At 51.1% G+C, this 21,577-nt stretch overlaps 1 protein-coding gene across 2 annotated transcripts in view; it reads right to left on the reverse strand.

Annotated features, from left to right (window-relative positions):
• Positions 1–10,392: 10,392 nt before the first annotated feature.
• CHCHD6 (coiled-coil-helix-coiled-coil-helix domain containing 6) overlaps positions 10,393–21,577 on the reverse strand; it is a 105,263-nt gene continuing 94,078 nt past the window's right edge. For both annotated transcript variants that reach the window (XM_034066217.1, XM_034066216.1), the window contains one exon: positions 10,393–10,934. In XM_034066217.1, the coding sequence (XP_033922108.1) occupies positions 10,911–10,934 (24 nt within the window). In that variant the 3' untranslated portion in view covers positions 10,393–10,910. The remainder of the gene's footprint in view (positions 10,935–21,577) is intronic.

The raw sequence follows: 21,577 nt of genomic DNA on the forward strand, positions 1-21,577 counted from the left end.
CGCCCCCCTGCCCAGGCTGCTATCGCACAACCACAGCATCAACCAGGTTGGAAAAGAGCTTCGAGATCATCCAGTCCAACTGTTCCCAAGCACTGCCAAGGCCACCACGGACACATGGCACTGAGGGCCTCGTGTATGCAGTGTGTGAACACTTCCAGGGATGCTGATTCCCTCACCTCCAGCTCCCACATCCCACATTGGGTCCCCATCATGTCCCACCGGCTCCATGGTGGTACCAAAGTGGGGGGTTGTCCCTGGGGATGCTGTTCAATCCTCCAGTACTCACAGGATTGAGCCATGCAGTGTAGTACCCAGGCAGGACCATGGCACCCAGACCCTGCTCTGGGGACACTCAGGATCACAGCAACATCCATGATGGCAGTGGCTCCATCCTGCTCAGGCTGGATGCTCACATGGAACAGCAATACCATGACCACGGTCCTTATCCTGCCAGGGGGGCTGCAGCCCTCACCCCATCCCAGGACCAGGGATGCTCTCCTGGACCTCGGGCCACCAACCCGGCAGCAGTGACCAATTCCCACCCTTCGGGCCCGTTCCTCAATGAAGGGTTCCCGTGTTCCCACCCCAGGAGCCGGGAGCCGTGCCCGGGATTCACAAGTGATGTGAGTTCAGTCCCGCCTCAGCCGAGCCCCGCTGCTGGGCACAGCCGGTCCTTCATCTCCCCCGCAACCAGCGCTCAGCACCCGGGATGCTCATAGGGATGTGGCCCCCGCCGACGGAGGCTGCAGCATCGCCAGGTCCGGCACCGGCAGCACCGGCGGCACCGGCGGCACCGGCAGCGCAGACCGACAGTGCCACCTTGTGCCGCCTGCCAGAAGGATGCCCGCGGACGGGGGGTCCGGTACAAGGGGGTTCGTCCCGGGGGGTGACAGTGATCCCAGAGCAGGGGGGAGTTCACCAACACCTCCCCCCCCGCCCCGAGGTGTTTTTCCGTCCCCGGGATGCGAGGACAAGGCGGGAGCGCGCACAAGGGGATGCTGCGCCCATGGCCGTGTCCTGAGAGAGGGAGCTGCGGGACCCCGTGTCCCAAACCCTGCCCCGACGATGCTGATGCAAACCGCAGATAGACACGGACCACGCAACTCCAGACATAGCCCAGGGCCATCCCGGGAGGAATCCCCTCGTGCTCTGCACAGGGAGCCTCATGCTGGTGGGGATGGGGAGAGGGTTATCCATGAAAACTGCGGGTCCCCACCGAGCACAGCCCAGCTTCCCCCAAAACATGGGGCAGCACGGCTGGGCATCACAAAGTGGGATGCAGGGATGGCTCCTGTGGGTGTGAAGGCACATGGGAGCCAGCAGGCAGAGCACTGTCACCCCATGCCAGGGCTGCAGAAGCCACTGGCGATGCCAAGACATGTCCCCAGGTCCCTCTGTCACAGGTACATCCTTGCACCATGGAGAGCAGAGGGGGGACCCACAGCCTGAGCACGGGGTGGGGGGGAACCTGCCGCACAAATCACTGCTGGTACCAAATGTCCCTTGTTATCAAGACCGGACGGGTATTCAATTTTCTCTTCAAATGCCTGCCTCTGAAATGGTAATAGAATTTCCAATCTAGGGAAAAAGGGAGGGGAAAAACTGAATACGCGAGGATTAACAATGAGAGAGAGACAAAGGGAGAAATTAGACCCAAAAAATATAGCGGGAGCCTTTGCGGGAATTAATTGAATACAAATATAAAGAGAAAATTAACAGTCTCATGCTTCGGAAGGGGAGAAAAGGGATATTTTCTGAGCTTAATTAACCTTCTTTTGCCAAGCACAATGAGGAAGAAGGGGGAAGGGAGGGAGAGGAGAGCAGACTCCTGCTTGTTTTGCCTTGCAGGGGATGATTGCGGGAAGGGGCCGGGCTTTGCCCACATGGGTTTGGGATGCATGAGTCCAGCTGATGTATGTGTTGGGATTGTGTGTGGACAATAACTCCTGTGTTGGTCCTCATGGGAAGGTACAAGCGGGAGCAAAGGGAGAGCTGGGAAGAGCCGTGGTCTGGGATACCAAGGGATTGAGGAAGGGACAACCCCTCCTGGCAGTGCCATTGGGAGAGCTTCGGGATGCAGCTGGTGGCCGTCAGGGCCGTGAGATGATGATCCCCATTCCCATGCTCCCAAATGTCACGTTTGCAGGTTTGGCACCCGCAGAACTCAGAGGCATCAGTCACGGGGCAGCAGCTTAGGGGTAGGATGGGGCTTGGAGCAAGGGATGGCAGATTAATGGTCTGTCACCTCTGTCCACCCCTGGGAAAAGCAGGGGAGATGGGCAGTGACAGCAGATGAAAAGCCACAGGATAAGGCAAGGAAAGGCAATGACAGTGCTTACATGAACATTTCCATGAGCATTCCACCCTCCATCACTTGTGTGCTTGAGTGGATGATGGAGAAGCCAGGGCCCGTGCTCCTGGAGGAGGATGCAAACAGCAGAGCAGCTTTCCAGGCAGGATAGGCTGGATGATGGAATTTATCATTCCCAGGTAGGAAGGCACAAGCTGAAGACCTGGGTCCATGCTCCATCCCTGGCAGTGTCCAAGGCCAGGCTGGACAGAGTCTTGGGTGACATAGTCTAGTGTGAGGTGTCTGTCAATGGCAGGGGGTTGGAACTGGATGATCCTTGGAACTGGACCTTTCCAACCCAAACCATTCTATGAGTCTATGATTCTGTAATCTCTGCTTGGGTCTGGCCCTGCCAGCACAGCATCACCTGGACACAGCATCACCCGGACACAGCATCACCCGGACACAGCATCATCCAGGACACAGCATTGCTCAGGATACACACAAGATGCTGTGGGGAGCAGAATGGGGTGATCAGTAACTTAACCCCAGCACCAGCAAGGGTTCATTTCCCCAACACAGTTCCTTGTCTGTCCGGGCACAGATTGCAGAATCATTCAAGAGTGTTCAGTGTAAATGAGTGTGGGTATAAGGAGCATTGGAGCTGCGGGCTGGGAGCGTTGCAGTGAAGAGCACAAGGTATATGGCAAATTACGTCCCCAATTGATGCAATTTATAACTTGGGTTACATAAATAAGCTACACAAGGTGCAGAACGGGTGTCAGATTGTGTACTCCATTGTCACAATCAGAGCTCAGCATCAGGTGAGCGCGAGGATTAATCCCGACAGCACCAAGTGTGGGTGCTGCAAAGAAAGAAATAGAAACACCAAACTGTATCTAACTGCTCAAACTAGGATGTTATTGGCACTAATTAAGTGCAACCACTCAATTACTTGTTGATGGGGGAATAAACATGGCAGAGAGATCAGGATCAGTCAGCACAGACATCCATATCGCCTGTGCCGTTCTCCCAAAGTCCATGTCTCATTCCTGGGATAAGGAGTATCTCCATTAACAGCCAAGGGCTACAGAATCATGGATAACTTTGCCACTAAGAAGTTTAGATTAAGGACAACATTACACTACCGACTGACAGCACATGGGACCACAAGTATGGAAAAGCCCATGGATTTAGTGCATAGACTCAGTTGCCATTACTCAGAATCCCGAGTTTTCAGGACTTGAAGGATCCCAGGAAACCAGGACCAAGTTCACCAACCATTTCCCCCAGGTTAACAGCCAAAGGGCCACTTTCAACCATTCCTTTCCCATGAGCACTTCCCTCCACATCCATACTCATACCCCAAGCTCAGCATGGATGAGACAACCCTGGGCCAGGCACAGCCCATATGGATGCACAGGCATCATTAAGGGAATGGTGCTTTTCTTCAGGTAGAGCTTTGATATGACTTGAAAACCTGGGAAGGGTTTGGGGAGGGTGCATGGGGATGCAGAGCAATGGAAGGAAACATCACAGAGCGGTTTATACATCACCTAAAACCTACCTCTGGATGGAGCAGAGGAAGCAAGAAGGGCAGGAGCATTCCCAGGGAGCCCATGGGCACTGTGACAGTGCCAGGGCTGAGCCATACTCCCCACTTCCCTGTCCGCATTCCCAGTGGCTGTTAAAGGCTCCTGCGCTTGAGACCTTCTCACCTTGCCCTCCTCATTGAAACCTCACTTGCTTTCCAGTTGAGGACGGCAGAATCCTGCTCTCCTGAGAGCCGCAGTGATTACATTGCCATATACTCGCTCAGTGCTGCAGGGTCCATGGCAGTGTCAGAGCATCAGCCTCCAGCCCCAGGGGTGATGAAAGCCACCTGGAGCACCAGCCCCTGGAGTACAGTGCATTCAAACCTCCACATTGATGGGGGGTTTTCCCAGAGAGCAGCTCAAGTTTGGACCCCATGACGTGAGCAAGCCCATGGGCAGAAGGATGATGCTATGATGGGCACGTGTCTCATTTCTCTGTGCCATTCTTGGCACTGTTGAAGGGAAGATTTTACCCAGCAGAAGAGCCACATTCTGAAACATCTGCCCTGGACAGAATCAGAGCGGTTTGCACTGGAAAGGACCTTAAAGCTCATCCAGCTCCAACCCCGTGTTGGACATCCCATTCCTACAACCAGGTCTAACCCCAGTCATTGGCTGAAAAGAGCCTTGGAATAGAACTACCTGAGCTCTGCATCAGGCACAAGCACTGAAGAACTCCGAGGAGGACACTGCTTGCTGAACCAGAGCCTGCTGTCTGAGGGTGCTTCCAAGAAAACCAGCTCCGATTCAGCAGCATCATTTCTCTGCTTTATCTGTTTGGTCACAGCCTAAACCGTGCCCCTTCCCTCCAGGCAGCGCAGTTCAATTTTCCTGGCACAGGGAAAGCCAGGAAAACCAGCGGATGGGTGGAACCGGCAGCTGGCACCGGGCTCCCAAGGCTGGGTTTCATTAGGATGGTGGGGAGAGCAGCCATGAAGTGTATTAAATGCATTACTGTGGATATTCCACTTCCTAAACCACCCTCCAGCCTGGGAATGTACGCTTTAGGGTACTAGAAGTCTCTACATGAGCTAATCAGAATGTAGAGACCTTAGAGCAGCTCCCAGTGCCTAAAGAAGCCCATGAGAAAGCTGGAGAGGGCTTTGGACAAGGGCCTGTAGGGACAGGACAAGGGGAATGGCTTTAACCTGCCAGAGGGGAGCTTGGGGTTAGATGCAGATTCTATGATTCTGACTCATTGACCTGGGTACATCATCAGGAGGGTGTGAATGGGTAACTTCCACTTGTAAAGGCAAGGAGACTATCACCAGCTCCCAGCCTCTGACCACTGAGCCTCCAAAGGGCTGCTTTCTCCTAGGGGAGGACGGGAGGTTCCCTGTTTCAGCACCATTTGCTGAGCTGCTCATGGGCTCGGATCAGGTCTATCTGACAACTCTTTGTTTTCCTACACCTTTAGATCAGTTTTGCCTTATTTAGTCCTTGAACTGCTGAGCTTGAACTGATTGCTTTAACAGGCACCAGCTCAGGGATGCTCCCCTAGAAGGAATGGAAAGGGTGTTACTGTCCCCCTCCTGAACATCCCTCCCTATCTACCATCCCCCTGTATCTGTTCCCTGCATGATGGAGCCCATCGCCACAGTGAGTTTGGTTTTCTCCTCTGCGAGTGGGGAGTGCCACTGTAAGTCAGGATTAGCTAAACATAACATTAAAACTAAAGCACGGCTATTAATTTAATGGGCTCCTCATTACAACCATCATAAAACAAGTAAACAGGAACTGTGCCAGGGCCGCGCATCCCGCTCCGAGCGGCGGAACCAAAGGGAGAGGCTGGAATTTTTCCATGTGATGGAGCTGGCTTGTAAAAATTCATCCCTTGCTTCTCCTTCAGTGGCCTTTCAACTGCTGCAGGAGCCTGTGGCTGGTGACTGCAGCAAAGCTGCATGGCTTGCGATGAGGAGGAAGGGAGATGCCAGGCCAGGATTTAGCTTAAATCACATCAGCCAAAATTAAAAGCTTACAAAAGGCAGAGAAATGGCTCTTTATGGGCTGCTGCAATCAAACAGCCTTCACAGCCCCTTTAACCCTTATTTACTTCTCTTTTGCAAGCCTTTGTGTTGGGACTTCTCCCTCTGTTCCTTACCTCCCAGTGCACTAATGGTAACTGCCTCAGGTTGCAATTATTGGACTAAGAGGATCGTCAACAGTGTTGTCCAAACAGAGCATAAGCAGAGGGCAAGAGACACCCCTGTGTTAGGCTTGTTCCAAACATCAGTCAGGTCTTGTGCAGTGCTGGGGATCACAGAACCATCACAGAATGGGTCTTAATGAGGGTGCTGAGGCACTAGCACAGGGTGCCCAGAGAAGCTGTGGCTGCCCCATCCCTGGCAGTGTTCAAGGCCAGGTTGGACACAGGGGCTTGGAGCAGCTGCTCCAGTGGAAGGGGTCCCTGCCCGTGGCACAGGTTGGAACTGGAGGAGCTTTAAGGCCCCTTCAACCCAAACCGGTCTGTGATCCTATAAACCAGGATGCACAGCAGGATTCAATACGAGCCTCCAGGTCCCTTCTGCCCCTTCTCCCACACAACAGCTCCCACAGTAAAGAGCACAGGGCAGCAGGAACCAGACACAAGTACTATTAACACAGCACAAACGAAATGGCTGGGTCAAGCACAAGCCACTCCACTGAGTGTGAGCAGGAAGAATGGCTAATTTAGGCCATTCACAAGGGGAAAGCAGCTCCAGGAGGAGTTCGTTACGTACCCAGAGGGAGCAGTGGTTTCATCTTCAGCTTGGAAACTGAGGTTTGCTGCTCTCGCTGGGCAGAGGACAAAGGAAAGTTCTCTGCCATGCGCTGAGCTCTGTAACAAGGCTGAGAAGAGCACATGGGTCATTAAATACAAGACACACAGACCAGTGGCTGCTCCGTTCACTCCCTTTGGGTTTGCCCCAGGCTGCACAATCGGTGCTCTGCAGTGTAATCACACACCGGAGCAAGAGGTGGAGGAGAGTCCTACACTGTACTGTATCTACACTGCTTCCAGTGCTTGGACTGAGGACCTTAAAGGTCTTTTCCAACCTAAGTGATTCTATGATTCTAACCCCAAAAGACCAAGGCACCAGGCAAAGGGAAGCTGAATGTGGTCCGAGACACATCCAAGGCCGGCAATGGAGTGTTTTAGGGGATCAGTCATAAACAGCTGAACAACAAGCTCCAGACAAACCCTTTAAAGCAGGTTGGAAATGAAAAATAACAACTTGAAGGCCAAATTGAAAGATTCTGCTTGGGAAAAGGCGCACACAGCGGGAGCCCACAGGATTCAGCAGACTATAAAATGGGAAATGAGACTTACTCTTCTCCCCCTACAGCTACACAAACCCCTCCTACACAGATTACAGAGCACTAGGCAATTGCCTTCCTCCTCCAGCCTCTCCTGTTATGGCCAAAGCAGAGCCAGTAGGAGCCTGAATGCAGAGAAGATATTAGATAAAGCATCTTGCAAAGTCAAGTGTGAAATATTAACAACAGGAGGCAATGGGTTGTGTTTTTATGCAAGATCACAAATTTGGTGCTTACGGAGCCGGGGATGCTCTCGCACACTGGAATCTCAAAGTGCTCGTTGAATGTTTCATTTCAAAAGCTGTTGAAGCCTGCTGGAAAGCGTCTATCGGTTCTGTTCTTTGCTGTATCTCCTCTGGCTTTGTTGGTTTTGTTCTTCTCCCTTCCTGCAACACTAAGAAATGAGGCATGAATAAAAAACAAGGCTCTTCCTTCCCTCATCTGGGCAGGTTTAGAACAATTCACATCATAAAGCAGGTGCTCTGCAAGCCTGAGTTTTCACGTGAAGTAACTACAGTTGTGCGCGTTGCAGATGCATCTGTACACACCATGACCCTATTTGCACACAGAGCTGCAATAAATGGGCAGGCAAAATGGACAGGCAATATTCATCTGGATGGAGCACCCATTAGGTAGGGTTGGTTTGAGTAGGTGAGACTGGTCAGGGGTATTTCCAGACACAAAAAAGCTCCTTTTTATCCAGCACATGTAGCCCAGGGAGCAGCACGGCTGCCCCTGCCCTACCTCAAACTTGCCTCCAATTCAGCTCCTACAATAGATGCAGACCTTGTTTATCCCGCTGTCCCAGTTGCCCGTTAATGACAACTGTGCCAGTGGCTGTGTGATGAGGACATCTATTCAGCACTGGACACCAGGCTCCGGGAAGAACAATCTCTGCCACTTCAGAGCGTAACTGACACCTGCTGTCACAATGCTGCCTGAAAAACAAATTCATGCTCCAAATACCCAACAAAGACTCAAGGAGAAACATAAGGAGCGGGAGTGGATGAGGGGATGCAGGGCTGCTGTCTGCTTTGCGAGGGCCCCGGTAGTGCAGGAGCAGTAAAGGGAGAACACTGACTCGAGGAGCTGTGTTACCCCTATGTTATTTACTCAGGCAGCAGCTAAGACCCTGCAAAATGAACTTCATCTTCAGCAGTTTCCCACTGACATCTCTGCTTATCGCATCCTCCCCTTGGCTCCGCTCCCTGAGCTGATGATGAGGGCAAGAGTGCTCCTGGGCGTAAGGAAACACCAAAGGAAAAGCACTGCCTGGAAGGCAGCTGAGACCACGATTCCCATGGACGTGATCACCAAGACTTTCATCACAGAGTGATGAACATCAAACCCAACATGGCTGGATGAAGAAGTGTCCCACTTGCTGGCACAGAATGAACTCATCCTGGGGGGCTGAGCGAGACAAGCCACACTGAAGCATGCTGACATGCAAGAGGTGTATTTTCAGCTAATAACCACTCATCTGGAGGTACTGGATGGCCTCAGAGAGCCTCTTTGTCCTTGTTGAGCTGCAGGACACCCATAAAGCACCTGGGCAGCATTAGCTGGAGATGTTACATTGATGATTTCAGGGCTGATTTTCCCTCCCCCTCCCCTCTGTCAATGGAGTTCACTGTGTGAATGATGACATCTGTTTATGTTCCACAGACACCTGCGTGTCTTGAGATGACAGCAACTCCCTGAATGCTGTAATCAGTTATTTCTCAACAGAGAAATTGCCAATTTGGTAAATAAAGCTCATTATAAAAGAACATGGAAATGCATCACAGTCGCCTAACAGAGAAAATTGTCCAGCACCGCCGAATAATCAACCTGGTATCACAGCCCTCCCTCCCCCCCCAGTTTAAGGCAGCTGAAATAATGACATGCAAATTGCTCACGCTAAGAGAACATGGGACTGGGGCAAGAGAGGAATGAGGAAGAGACAAAACAGGTACTTTTCAGACCAACAGTAATTTAAAACCTAGTCTGGAACAGACCTTGGTGCTCCACGTTTCTGCATGCAGAACCTGGCTGTCCCAAGCAGCAACAGCCCTCACGGTACTGCTCCAAACAGCTTGTTTGGAAAACTTGCCTTTGGAGCAGCAAGTTTGACCTGCACCGTGATAAAGAGCTGGGATCTTGGTAAGATCTGGTACTACAAAGGTGAGCCATGGGTAAGCAAACATCGCTGCCAAGGAGGAGAGGTTTGGGGCATCAGCTCGCCACAAGGAAAGGCGCTTTTGCTGCTTTAGTGAGGATGTAAAGCACAAAGTTGCTGCCTAAAGAAAAAAAGAGGTGAAGCAGAGTAAAACAGGAACAATTCTCCCCCCTCCCATCCATTTTCATCAACACCACGTGAAATTGTGACACAAGCTCCAAAAATCCATGTTCACATTCCTCAGAAACTGTCAGAGCCGCCCAGAGAGGACACAAGCAGCAAACGCTGCCAGAGGAGATGCTTCAGGCAGGAGAGGATCCAGTTCTAGGGTTTGCTGACACATCTTCCTCTGAGAGGATGAGGGACTCTGGAGAGGGGCTTTGGATAAGGAACATAGGGACAGGCCAAGGGGAATGGCTTTAACCTGTCAGAGGGGAGACTGAGATGAGCTCTTAGGCAGAAGCTCTTCCCTGTGAGGGTGCTGAGGCGCTGGCACAGGGTGCCCAGAGAAGCTGTGGCTGCCCCATCCCTGGCAGTGTTCAAGGCCAGGTTGGACACAGGGGCTTGGAGCAGCTGCTCCAGTGGAAGGTGTTGGGTTTGGAGCTGGAGGAGCTTTAAGGTTCCTTCAGCCCAAACCAGGCTGGGATGCTATGATGAAATGCCAGATGAACACTGCTCCAACCGTCCCTCGGCTCTGCAGAGAGAAGGCTGAAAACAGAGCACAGGGCTGAAAGAGATGGGGGTTTACTGAGACAAAGCAGGACCTGCACACAGAGATAACTTGGGCTCTGCATTCAGCAGGCAGAGGTTTTTCAGTGTGATTCACCAGCCCCATTCCCTCCAGCCAAGACTCTGCACTCTTCCAAGTACTCTCAAAGAAGCCAAAGTCATTCAGGCCACAACCGAAACGAACAAGTTTGGTGATTTATAAACTGTGACGTGAAATATTCCTGTTCCTCACCCTGGCTGGGAGGTTTTGTTGGCATGGGCAGCAGGCAGAAAACAGCAACTGACAAAGTGATGGGGCTGGAAGGATCCCACAGCACACAGAGACCATTCAACTCTTTATTGTTCAGGAGGGAACCTTGGAAGGGCAGAAACGTGCCTGCTGGTGCAACCAATGGGAGCACACTGGGAACAGTGAATCCTAACTGGTCAGGGTCACTTCCAAATAATCCAAACTGCTTTCACCATAGCAAATGGACAAGCATAACAGCTCTTGCAACTCCAATGTGGCTCAGTGAAACCAAAGCGAGCACAGGGTGAACCAGGGTTGGGCAAGGCTCCAAACTACAGGCTGTGCTGGAAGCACCTGAGGCCAACGTGAGTCTTTACACTGTAATGCAATAAAAAGGAAACGACAGCATCCCCCTCCCCTGGGACCCTCCTCCCAACTCCAGGAACATCCCCCTGAGACTGAAACATGCAGACAATTAAAAGGAGAATCATGTCGTCGTCTTGGACCGCGAAGGGCAGAAGGCACCGGGTTTGGTCAGTGTCTATCCAGAAGGATGCTGGGGCTTCCGAGGGTGTCTGTGGTCCCTGTCCTCTGCTCTTTGGTGGCTGATGTCTATCTGGAATTAACTAACAGCTCCTGGGTGAAAAAGGAGACAAAGGAGAAGGCAGGAGGTTAATGACACAGCTGCGGACGTGGGACGGTTCCCTTCAGGAGAGAAGGAATAGTGTGGGCAGGATGAAACTCCCACAGAAAGGAATAAGGTTCCACCTCTTGTCAAACACAAGATGCTGAGGGGACAGAGCAGAAGCAAGGCAGCAGGTCCTGGTACCCCAGGCAAGGCCCACTCTGCAAACAGGAATGTGGATTGTAAATCCCATGGCCTGCAGTGGCAGAGGATGGCTGTGGTTGCAGGGGAGCCTCCAAGGAGCTGCATTATGAGAGGAAGTGTGGCTCCATGTGAAGCCCCAGCCACAGCAGGAAACGGGAGCACTTGGGTTGGATGCCACCAACCACGCACACACCTCTGCTCATCCTGAAACGGGATCAATGGGAGGGTGAGCACAAAGGATGAAGGAGAGGGGCTTGGAGGCTGTCCTGACACGTTTGACAGCCTTTATCCTGTCAAGACCCAAACCCTCCTCAATTCAAAGCAAAATCATGCCTGCTTTGTCCCCACAGCAACCTCCTGTTTTCTAAATGATGCATCCCCAGACACTGCAGGTATCTGCACATGAGCTGTGGAATTCCAAGGGGTAGAAAAACCAGGAGGGTTTTGACCTTTTTATGATGGTGATTGCAGAGACTGCTATGGTCTCCTCCTGGTTTTATCTCATCAATCCTATAAAGTCAAAGAGATCAAACCAAGAATGCCACCAGCAGTGGATGAGAACACATCTGACACCAACTATAACACCTCTGCCTCTCAGAATCTGGAATATCAGCATCGGACCCTGCTTCCAAACCTAAGCAACCAGCTCTCATGCACCAGCAATGGCATCTTCAGATCAATGCTCCAGCAAGAGCAATACCCTATGGGCTGAGCCCATCAACATGCTCTGAGAGGTGCAGTTCCATTTTGCAGAGCACTCACCCATGCTGAGAGGACCCTGCTAAAGCTCCCTACAGAAAGACAATGGAGCAGTTACCCGCATGGGTTCTCAGCACCCATTGTTACCAGGGCTGGATCTGAGCTCTGTTTTCCTCTCTAGACACTCTTAGGAGAGAAGCTGTGCTTCCTTGAGAGTCAATCAGAAAGGACACCATCACACAGTAACGATGCTGGCACACTTGGCAGCGTCTGTCAGAAGGTGAGGGTGCCATTTGGACTGCTTCTGCACTGCAGGCTGATACTGCCTGACACCTGCAAGGTCAGCATATCCAGCCTACGCTGACCATGCATCTCCAAAGACAGCCCCACTTCTAACAACAACGAAGAGGAAAAGCTTCCCAGCACTCGTGAATAAAGAGGAAATTGTTTGCCAAATTATTTAGACACAGCTTATCCAGAAACATGACAAATGAGGCATCAATATCACCCAACTGACTCTAATTTCCCAGGTAATTCCGCTCATCATTAGTGACTTGAAAGTTTCACACGGCAACGTACCTGCAACCCTCCAGCAGCACTCACACCAATTGTAATGAGTGAGGCAGCAGCAACTCGCAATCAATTCTACAATAAAGTCATTTGTTGTATTTGCGCTGAAACACTTCACTGAAGGGTCTGGGAATGCTACAGCAGGAAAAGCCACTGATGGGGCCGCTCTGTGGTTAAGCCTTATGGGAGAGAGTAAAACCTTTTCCTTCAAAGCAGTTCTAAAGGATCCCAGTTACACAATTCCATGTTCGAAATCATAACTGCAGATTTTTACTCCTTTCAGGAGAAAATGCAAACAGGCAGCACTTAACCTCAACCAATTATTTCCAGCCCCAGCTACCCACATACCGGCGATGCATCGAGCTGGAGGCTCACAAACATTCTTTGTGCCAATCCATCGGGTTCCAGCTCTCCCTGCATGACTAACCTGAGCACTGGACCCTGCACTACCAGAGAGCCAGACACCAGTGTCCTGCTGCCCAGCTCTCACCAAGGGATGGGGATGCTGCTGGGAACAAAGGATGCAGGTACTGATGCCGTCCATCACTCCATGCTGCTCTCAGGAGTGGCCTGGTACAATGAAACATCTAAGAGCAGCCTGTGCTGGATGGAACAACTCATTAACATCTCCTCCCTCATCAGGGGCATGAGGTGCTGATGAAGGGTTGACATCTGGGGGAACTGAGGCATTCCCAGGACACAGGGATGCTTCCCAGCTCTTTCAGACTTTCCTGCTCAGATGCCAATCCAGATCTCCCAGCACTTTCCATGCCACTGTAGTCCACTACTGTCCTGAGCCCTGTACTCATACAACCAAGGTTCAGTTTACCAAGGAAGCAGAGCAAAGTCCAGTCTCTGGCTGGCCATGGAACTGTGCTCTGCATCTGCAGGACATGCAGGTGTGGTGCAGGCACAGGTAACACCTGATGGGGCTGGAGGTCAGAGCTCTCCTCTTCCAGCTACCGCAGAGCTTCACGTGGCCATTGCATGCTGCCCCGTGAAGCTCTGCAGGCCTCATGGTCTGCTAGCCCATCGTATAAGTCTACACTTGTTAGAATACACATACAATTGTTTCCACTGTTCCTAGGCCATCAGTTTATAAACCTGTGGCTAACTACTTAAAAGCACAGTTGCATCAATTTCATGCCTCACATGCTGTGTAATAGCGTGGAAGGACACCGTATCTCCAAGCCTAAACCCACTCTTTGCTAAGCTAACCATCTACACCAGCCTTTTAATTCCACTTAGCCTGCACCCATGCTGATACAGATTTGCCACCCCTCCATTTCCTTCTGACCCAGAATCCTCCCTGCAAGGTACCACCAGGTTGCTCCAATGCTTACCTGGAGCAGAAAAGGGGAAGGAGAAGCCTCACCTCTCCTGCACATCCTTAGCATTGCCTCTGTACCAGACAAGCTGCGTATGCAACAAACCCAGGCAGCCTGCGATCACAAACTGCTCCCACAGGACAGGATGCTCCCAATGAATGGAGTTGAGCCTGAAGTTTGGTGCCTCAGCACAAAATGACAGCTCCACAGTCGGCATTGGCTGGTCCCTGCTGCAGGGGACCTGTTCTAAGGAACAACCCCCTTGTTGGAAACAAGCAGCCTTGGAGAGTGCATCACACACTGCAATGAGAAGGGACAGTGCTCTCCTTGCCCTGGGCAGCATCCTCCTGCCTCCCGCAGCCACTGCAGGGATCTCCCTTCTTAAAAGCCCACTGAAGAACTTCCTCCCTCCCTGCTTGCCAAGCCTCGGCTGAGCTAAGACATAAGGTTCAACCAGCCTTTATCCCCATGGGATAAACCCAGCAAGTCTCCTCCAGTGAGCACCTTATTCTGTCCCAGTATTCCCTGAAGCAGTTGCACCACGGCACTCATACACACAGGCACCGTGTAGCTGGGATGGCATCAGAAAGCAGATCCCCATGATAAATGACTCGGTGCATTCTGAGTGTCAGTGACAAAGCAGGAATTAATCCCCACAGTTCCTATGGAGATTGCCATGGGCAAGCAGCTCCCAGCACCGGCATACCTGCTGGCACCCCAGTGATGCAACTGCACAACTCCTGCATCTCAGTTAGCCTGCAAAGAGGCACTAATGACAAACAAACCCCTGACCTGTCCTGAGATGGGTGTTCAAGGCCTTTCCCCCGGACAAGGCATTTGTTGCAGGGCTATTAGCACCCCCAAGCACTGCAAGGGACATTTGAGTCACTCTGGGGTGATGTATGCTGTAGGTATTTTTTGGTTATGTGCAATTTGTTCTGTTACATTCAGGGTATTGGCTATTTTGTGGAGCAGCTGTGCTGACTAATGGATCACAGCACTTCTGTGCCATACAGTTATTGCACAGAAAAGCCTCTCTGTCTCTCTCATCCTTCAGGAGCCCAACAGTTGCTGTCCTTGGGTTTGGAATAAGGAGGGGCAGGAGTATGCCTGGCAGCAACAAAAAACATTAATTCAAAGAGCTATGAAGAGAGTTTTGTTTCCCCTCTTCTCTGTACGGGTGTTAATGGCTCTGCAAAGCAGAGAAGTTCATCCAGTGATTTCTTGGCTGCTATCCCAGATGGTGTCTCCAGAGCTGGCCTGGCAGCACCAAAGACGCCTGTCAAACCCCCCCAGACGCATTGTCCGGATGCCCAGCAAGGGCTTTCCAGTGGAAGGGCCTTGCTCCATACACCCACCAACAGAGCAAGGCACAGAAGCCTCGGGCCCAGCTTCCTCTCCCTCTCCTCACTCAAGTCTGACTCACCAGGGCTGACACGCTGCTCGCTGTGTCCTGCCCCGACACCTCCCCATCACCCCACATCACCTGCGTATGAAGCTCTTTACTAGCACAACTCGGGTTGTTTCGAGTCTCACCTGTTTGTTCATGCATTCTACCATTGATTTCCTGCACACAATCGTTCTGATCGTGGCTCTAACTCGCAGAGAGCTCTCATCATTAGCCTTGCTTAACAGGAAACGTTTTGCCCCTGACTGAGCAGCTCCACAGTTCCTAAACCACACAGAAGCCTCCTCCCAGCCGGGGGCTGCATCTCCCCGCTGAGCTGGTAGCCCCAGACATCACAGTAGGGAACACGCTCACTGCTTTTGATTTTGGACATGTGCTAGAAAATCCCAGGGCCAGGAGGTACAAACACAGCTCTACAAAGAGGCACTGCTGAAAGGATGCTGTTAATTAACCACCATACAAACCGAAGGCAGGTTTTGTTCAATCAATGTTAATTGCATTTAATCTCCTTCTTTCGCCGTTCAGAAAAGCCACCGAGCCAGGCTGATGTTGCTGGTGCCTGACACGCAGATTCCACCCACGTTTGGGAGGCAAGGCAGGAAGAGAAAAGTAATGGAAAGAAAGGAAATAACCCTTCCTCAGCCCTTCCGCATCGCTGCACAACTGCATTGGGTCTGCTCCGTTATTTAAACAAGTTTTGTTTCTCAATAACATGATAGAAGAGCTCAAAGGATGAAAATCAGATGCGGAGCTTTTCACCACTGGTTATTCTTGCTCTCCTGGCTACCAGCTCAGAGCTTTGCCAACCTGCCCTGGCTATTGGGCTTCAGTACTGGACTGAAGCACAGAAAATCACTTATGTGAAGCAGTTCCTGCTTTTCAGCCCCGGGCTGGTCCCAACACACCCGCAGTGCCCCAGTTTGACCTCTAGCTGCACACTGCCACCTCCCATCGGCTCTGCCAAAGCCTTTCTCCTCACCTTGGTGCTGCCACAGCCCCACCACACACCAAAGGGTGCTGGGGTCTGTCTTCCTCCAGTGTCTTACAACACGAAGCAGTGTTTGCTGTTAAACACCTCTGACCAAGTGTGCCTTGTAAGACAGCGCATGTTGAAGCCTGAACCTCCCAGGTAAGCCCCCATTGCAGCCACCAGTGACTTGGCTCTGATGTGGGCACTGTGCCACCCTGCTCAGCCTGCTTGGGAAATGGGAATGCTCCTCTTGCTTCCTGCAGGAACCAAGCCTGGGGACAGAGGGGCAGCTCTGGCAGCACGGGAAGCCCAAGGTTTCATGACTAGAGCCTTATTGCCAGCACCTTGCCTTTCCCAAACCAAGAGGAGCAGCCAAGACCCTGCTCTGCTTTCCCCATGGCAGCACACACCTCGCCTGAAGCTGATGCTGCAGCTCAGCACAGATTTCCTGTATCCCCTGACAAGCGCTGATCCCGGTGCCTCTCGACATGGAAAGTGGACGTATCACAAGTGCTGTGAAGGACTGGCTGAGTTTTAAGTGGTCTGAAATGGCTCCACTAGACTTGGTCAAGATTGCTTTAAAACCATTTCCCATTAGGGCTGTGACCCTCTCTCTTTACAGCCAGCATAATGACTCTACCTCGGGGGAAGATAATTACATCCCACTATCTATACACATCAGGACACTGCAGAGAGCACCGGGCCTTTCTGGAACGAGCCAGAGAAGGTAATGCAGGAGGCAAAGGAGATGACACTGGGTGCCCCTCCATCCCACAACTGCAGCCACCCTGAGCACTTCCCAAGCTCGTGGATTAGCCCCTGGGAGGGATAAAGGGATCCAGAAGGCACAGAGTGTTTCTAAAGCAGAACAACGACAACTTGTACAAATCCAGCTCTGGTTTTGTGAGGATTAAAATGAACTTCACCCAACTGTGAATATCCGTTTCCAGAGCCAAAAGGAATGGAAAACCACTTACTGATGCAACAGCATGTCATTATTTCAAACCCTAAGCCCAACGCTTCCAAAAATTAAGGACAGGCAACAGTAATGCTATGGTTGGGGGATGTTGGCTGCAGGGGTTTAACTGCTGAGCTGCCAAGCCGTGCTCCGAGCACAGCACAAGGAATCACAAGGCACAAAGAGAGGCAACTCCTCATTCCTGCCCTTGCTACCGGGATAATCAGTGGGGAAAGGAAAAGGAAAAAATAATCCCAGAAGCCAAGAGACATTGGATTAAGTTGTATAAATGACCTGTTAGCTCCTAACACAAGGAAGGCAGAAATGCAATAAATACCTGCAAAGCCATTCCAGTATTTCGGATTAAATGGATTACAGAAATGGAAAGTACACGATGCAAAATGTTATAAAACAAGATGCCAGGAAAGTGCAGGAATTTGAATCAGGCTGGCAAATGATCCCTGCAGACTATTGAGGAAAATTAATAGAGAGAAAGGGTAGAGAAAGGGTACAGTAAGAACACTGACTGATGAGCACTGGTTTTGGGATGTGTAAATTCAGGACGCCAAACTCCCACTTAAATCCACTGCAGCCCTAGAACAAGAAGAACAAATCCTACTGTTAAGAAGCACTAGAAGCAGCGAAGTCAGACACACCAAACCCTGCTCCGGGACAGGTTCCCCCGTGCATCCCTCAAGATTGAAGTTTGTGACTTTAATTATTCCTGGCACAATGTGTATATAGGGATTCAATGGAGGGATTACTAGCAGGATCCTTGTTGTAAGTGCCACTTCTCAAACCTATTACACATCACTGGATGTCAGTAACTTACACAACAAAACAAAGTAGATACAGGCAGCAGGATAGTGAGATACAGATCTGGTACAAGGAAATTCCACAAGGTCACCCGGGAGAACAGAGACACTTGGCATCTAAACTGCTCCAAGGTTTCTAATTCCACAGCGCATTAAAGCCCCACATGACCCAGACACAAAACACCTTCAATACACCAGTGACTTCAAGCAAGCCTTAGCTGAGCCATGCTTCCTTATGGAGAAGTGCCATCAAGGTGCAGGAAGAGAGAGCCAGGAGACAAAGAGCAACCTCCGAACTCCACGGGATCTCCCCATCCCATCCCTTCCCTCTGACTGTTCACAGCCAAACAGGGATGGATGGAAGAAGCCAGGAAAAGAGGATGTCACTTTGCCTGGAGGCAGATGGAGCAGCTCCTCAGCTTGCATGGCTTCTTCCCAGGCTGACACCAAGCTTTACAGACTGAACTTTGCCTTTCCAGAGCTCATCTTGGAGTGGATCATTAACCTACACTAGCTCTAACAAGAACTCCAGGAATTTCCATGGAGATGGAAGCACAGGAAAGTCCAGATCTTCAGGAGAGCACAAAGAACTCATCATGACCCTCAGTTATTGTGCCTTTGAGATGGGACCTTGAGAGAGGTTAAGTTTCATCCTGGGGTTTAACCTGCCCCTGGTGATACCAAACCCTGCAGCTCTCCCATGGCTCTGCTGCCACTCTCCTTCCATGTAGATAAATCCCATCTCCGTTTCCCTTTCTGTGCAGCAGGCAATGCTGCTTCACCAACCACACAGAGGAAGGATAATTATTCACCAGCAGAAGATGCTAAAGCAATGCAAAAAAAATGGCACAGCTCCCGAGGGATCCATCCCTCTGTACAATTTGCATCTGGGCTTTGGAGGCACTCTAGTGCTTTATCCTGTCCCTTTCTGCCCTGCTTTAGCAGGCTCCTGCACTGGATAAAGGGATTTCTTCTCCCGGTCGGGGTGGCATTTCTACATGTAAGGTATGGCTCACTCCTGTCTCATCCAGCCTCATAGACCAAGCACGGAGGCAGAGACTTCTCCAGACATCCTTTTTTGGTGCCTAATTCTATTTCTGCTCAGCAATACAGTGAAATTCCACACAGAAGTATTATGAGCTTGACTGCCTTTATTTGTTTAACAGTTCCCATTTTCATTAAGCTGTTGCTGCTCGGCAGGCAGTAATTCTATTTGTGTGATAGCCGTATTCATCTCATATGGGTGTAGATGCTGCTCTCCTTTCGTTTCTGGCTGAAGAAGCCAAAGTCAGCAATGACAGAGCCAAAGGAGACTGAGAATTCTCACGGCTGCTTGTGGGTACATGGGGGACAAACTTCTACCTGGTTTTGGAGAACACGTCCCAAAGACTTGGGTCATGGTCAAGACCCTACAGGGGAATTTTAAAACAGTAAAATTCTATTGGGAAATGACAACCAGTGCCCAGGTACACTCCAGAAATGGCACTATCTGTCAGCACAATCAGCCCATTGCATAGAACCATGGAATGGTTTGGGTTGGAAGGGACTTTAAAGCTCATCTGGCTCCAACCCCTGCCACAGGCAGGGACCCCTTCCACTGGAGCAGCTGCTCCAAGCCCCTGTGTCCAACCTGGCCTTGAGCACTGCCAGGGATGGGGCAGCCACAGCTTCTCTGGGCACCCTGTGCCAGCGCCTCAGCACCCTCACAGGGAAGAGCTTCTGCCTAAGAGCTCATCTCAGTCTCCCCTCGGGCAGGTTAAAGCCATTCCCCTTGGCCTGTCCCTGCAGATCCTTGTCCAAAGCTCCTCTCCAGGCTTCCTCTAAGCCCTCTACAAGACTCAGCACTACAAACCTCCTGCACCAGCTCAGTGCTGACCGAGCGTTCCTGGTACCCGAGTATCCGATCTGAAAGCATTAATTATGTGTCTAACTCTTGCCTATTTCCAAGTACCTTGAAATATCAGGTCCCAGGAGCTGCAGGATCTGATGAGACCACACAGAAGAGAAGCCTGGTTGGTTGGCCTGCACCAAGCCCCGGTCAGACAATCCCCTACCGGGTTCAGGCACCCAGACAGAGAAACAACAGGCGTTTTGAAATGGTAATGACTGATGTGAGACAGTCAAATGACTCAGCTGCACCTCTCAGAGGGTTCCAAAACCATGCAGGAGCAGGAAGCCCTGCCTGCTGCTCAGCTCTGCGCAGGGAACGCGCAGTGCAGGCAGGAGCACTGGGAGCTCCTGCAGATGGGAATGGAGGGGCTGTGGATGGATGTTCAGGATGCCCAACCGCAGGCACACCCAGGCAGGAACCTGTGCGCTCAGCCCTGGATGCAGAGGCCATCGCAGTGGCTCAGCAAGATGGATTTGTTGCGAGCAGCTGCCCATCGGCACCCAACATAACCAATGCAATTAAGAGAGCAGCAGATAAGATGCCCTACGACGTGAAACATGGATCTGAGCAAACAAAGGAAGAATGGCGAACACTGGGAGACACATCTGTATTTCTCAATCAATGTCTCCTCCTGCCTCAATCCCAAATCCTTCTTTCAAGATTGAAAACCTTTCCCAAGTGAAAAACAAGCTCAGCATTTCTCTAACTGCTTCCTGTCCCTTCCCCTCTTCAGAAGGCACCCTGGGAGAATACCAGATGCTGGAATAAGCCACAAAAGCCTCCTAAATAATTATCTCCCATCTCCTCCACTGCAAATTTACAGTCCTGCATCTGTGTCAGGACAGAGGCCTCTTTCCATCTGTCTGAAACGCATCCTTTACGGAGAGGACACAGAGGTGGAATGTTTAATGGGAGCATCTGAAAATGCATTAAATGCCTGGAAAGCAAGCGCCCGTTGAGCCGTGTGCTGTTCCCTGCCTTGTGGACGCTGCTCAAGTGGAGGGGGGGGCTTGCTTTACTTTAAATATGACAAATGATGCTGGTCCTGTCTTGTAATTTCCCTCTCTGTGCAGCGTGTCTGTTCATGACAGATACTGTGCAGCTGCTTAGGTGTCCCTTTATCTGCTAGGAAAGTATTGTCTGTTTGGAACCAACTCATCCTCAAAGAGTAGCCCCTGAGGGGGAGAGAGGAAAGGGAAGGGAGAAAAGAGGCGAGGGAGCTGTCAACTGGGAATGCATCCGTGCTTCTGCTGCAAAGGTTCTGGCAAAAAGCAAGCATCCTATTTAGCTTTAACTACCTCCTCTCTTCCCCCCTCCTAGACCATCCTTTCCCAGCATCACTCACCACCTCTACACCCTCTTCCCACAAAGACCTCACCATTAACATCCATCCCATTTCACACTTGCAACCTGTGGAAACAAAGCGAGCCCAGAGCCTTCTCCTACAGGCCTGTGCCAGTGCAGAGGAGCTTCAGGTCCCAACCTGAGCAGTGTGCAGAGGAAGACAGGGAACATTGGAAAGACAGAAAACCTAAACACATAAAGGATGGAAAACGGGGGGGATTGGGAGGGAAGGAAGAGAAGGGGAGGGGAGAGGCAATCGAAGGGTATTTATATTTTGTGTTTAAAGAGAATCTAAGCAGGAACTTGGCAATTTTCTGTAGCCAGGATTAGAACAGAACAAACTCAAACGCTCCGTCCTTCTGCAGAGCCCTGCAAGCTGAATCTCGGCTCTGCAAAATGGCCAATATAGAAAGCAGCTCATAAATCCCTGTGACGCAAGTAACTTCCCATTACTCTTGGGGAAACAG

The sequence above is a fragment of the Melopsittacus undulatus genome, chromosome 9, assembly GCF_012275295.1.
Source record: "Melopsittacus undulatus isolate bMelUnd1 chromosome 9, bMelUnd1.mat.Z, whole genome shotgun sequence".
Classification (NCBI taxonomy): domain Eukaryota; kingdom Metazoa; phylum Chordata; class Aves; order Psittaciformes; family Psittaculidae; genus Melopsittacus; species Melopsittacus undulatus.